Source organism: Elaeis guineensis, chromosome 6 (genome assembly GCF_000442705.2).
Source record: "Elaeis guineensis isolate ETL-2024a chromosome 6, EG11, whole genome shotgun sequence".
Classification (NCBI taxonomy): domain Eukaryota; kingdom Viridiplantae; phylum Streptophyta; class Magnoliopsida; order Arecales; family Arecaceae; genus Elaeis; species Elaeis guineensis.
This window is the reverse complement of record NC_025998.2, coordinates 76,342,612-76,343,737: the sequence shown is the minus strand read 5'-3', so window position 1 is coordinate 76,343,737 and position 1,126 is coordinate 76,342,612. Positions and strand designations below refer to the sequence as shown.

General features: G+C 36.1%; 1 protein-coding gene across 2 annotated transcripts in view; it reads right to left on the bottom strand.

The window, feature by feature from the left end:
• Positions 1 to 743: 743 nt before the first annotated feature.
• LOC105035967 (meiotic recombination protein SPO11-1-like) overlaps positions 744 to 1,126 on the bottom strand; it is a 3,135-nt gene continuing 2,752 nt past the window's right edge. For both annotated transcript variants that reach the window (XM_073260148.1, XM_073260147.1), the window contains exon 6: positions 744 to 897. In XM_073260148.1, coding sequence (XP_073116249.1) covers positions 771 to 897 — 127 coding nt within the window. In that variant the 3' untranslated portion in view covers positions 744 to 770. The remainder of the gene's footprint in view (positions 898 to 1,126) is intronic.

Below are 1,126 nucleotides of genomic sequence, written 5' to 3'. Positions count from 1 at the left end.
GTTTGCTATCTCCATTTTTGCTCAACGATATTCTCGGAGCCCTTAAATACGAACTAGACCATTCCAGTTCTAGATGGCTTAAGAACGTTTTCCCTACCTTTTCTTGTAGAGTAAAAAGAAGCAGACTGATCCGGAGACAGTTTCAAGAGTTCAATAGAGGATTTGGGAAAAAAATCTCCGTATTGGAATCCTATTGGTAGCTTTAAAGACCCCAATCCAATTTCTCACTGCTTAGATCTGTCATTCAACCACGTCAAAGGTGGACAACAAGCCCTGTGTCAATAAGATCGTTCAAGTACATAATTCATCTACCGAATAGGTTTTCCATTCTCATTCCAAACAGTCCTATATGCTAAGATATTTGCTTCCCTTCTAACACAGATTTTTTTCTTTTGGTACAAGAACTTTGAAATTGATGTCAAGGCTATACTCACACTAAGCAAACGTTGATCGGTTTGACCATAGAAAGTGAACCTAGTGTTTAGCATTGGCAATTTCAGTTTAATTAGTACACATTGTGCTATAACAAAATAATCATATCCCAGAACATTTAATATGCATGAACGCACGTGTGGTTTTCCACTTGGTCCATCACCTTAATTGTCCATTTCATGAGTTCCTTGCATTCAAGACTCAACAAAGAATGCATCAATTCAAGTACCATGATCACATGATGTGCAGCAATGACCTTGAGATAAAGACAGCAAAACTAATTGATGCAAAAATATTCATTATAACCTCATTATGTCAATATGAGACCAAGCACATACTCAGATATAATTTCCATGTTGAATCTTACTTGGAATATACCAATCTGACAACAATGACAGCGAATTTACAGATAGTGCTTCAATCTCAAATTTCACTCCCTTCTGCAGCATGATTTCTAACTCCAACCTGCAATGCCAGATTGGTTAAATAAACACATTTGACATGATTAAAGGTTAATAAAAAGGTAGTATTTCCACCAAATATGAAAATTAATAAAAAAATTAGTTGTCAGTCAAAATGAAGCCAGTTGCATGGGATCTAAGATCAAATCTGAAGCAACTGAAATTTACGCCATTGAGCAGAAAGACTTGAGTGGGTTTCTCGTAGGAGATATGAAAAGCGAAACTTTATAGAG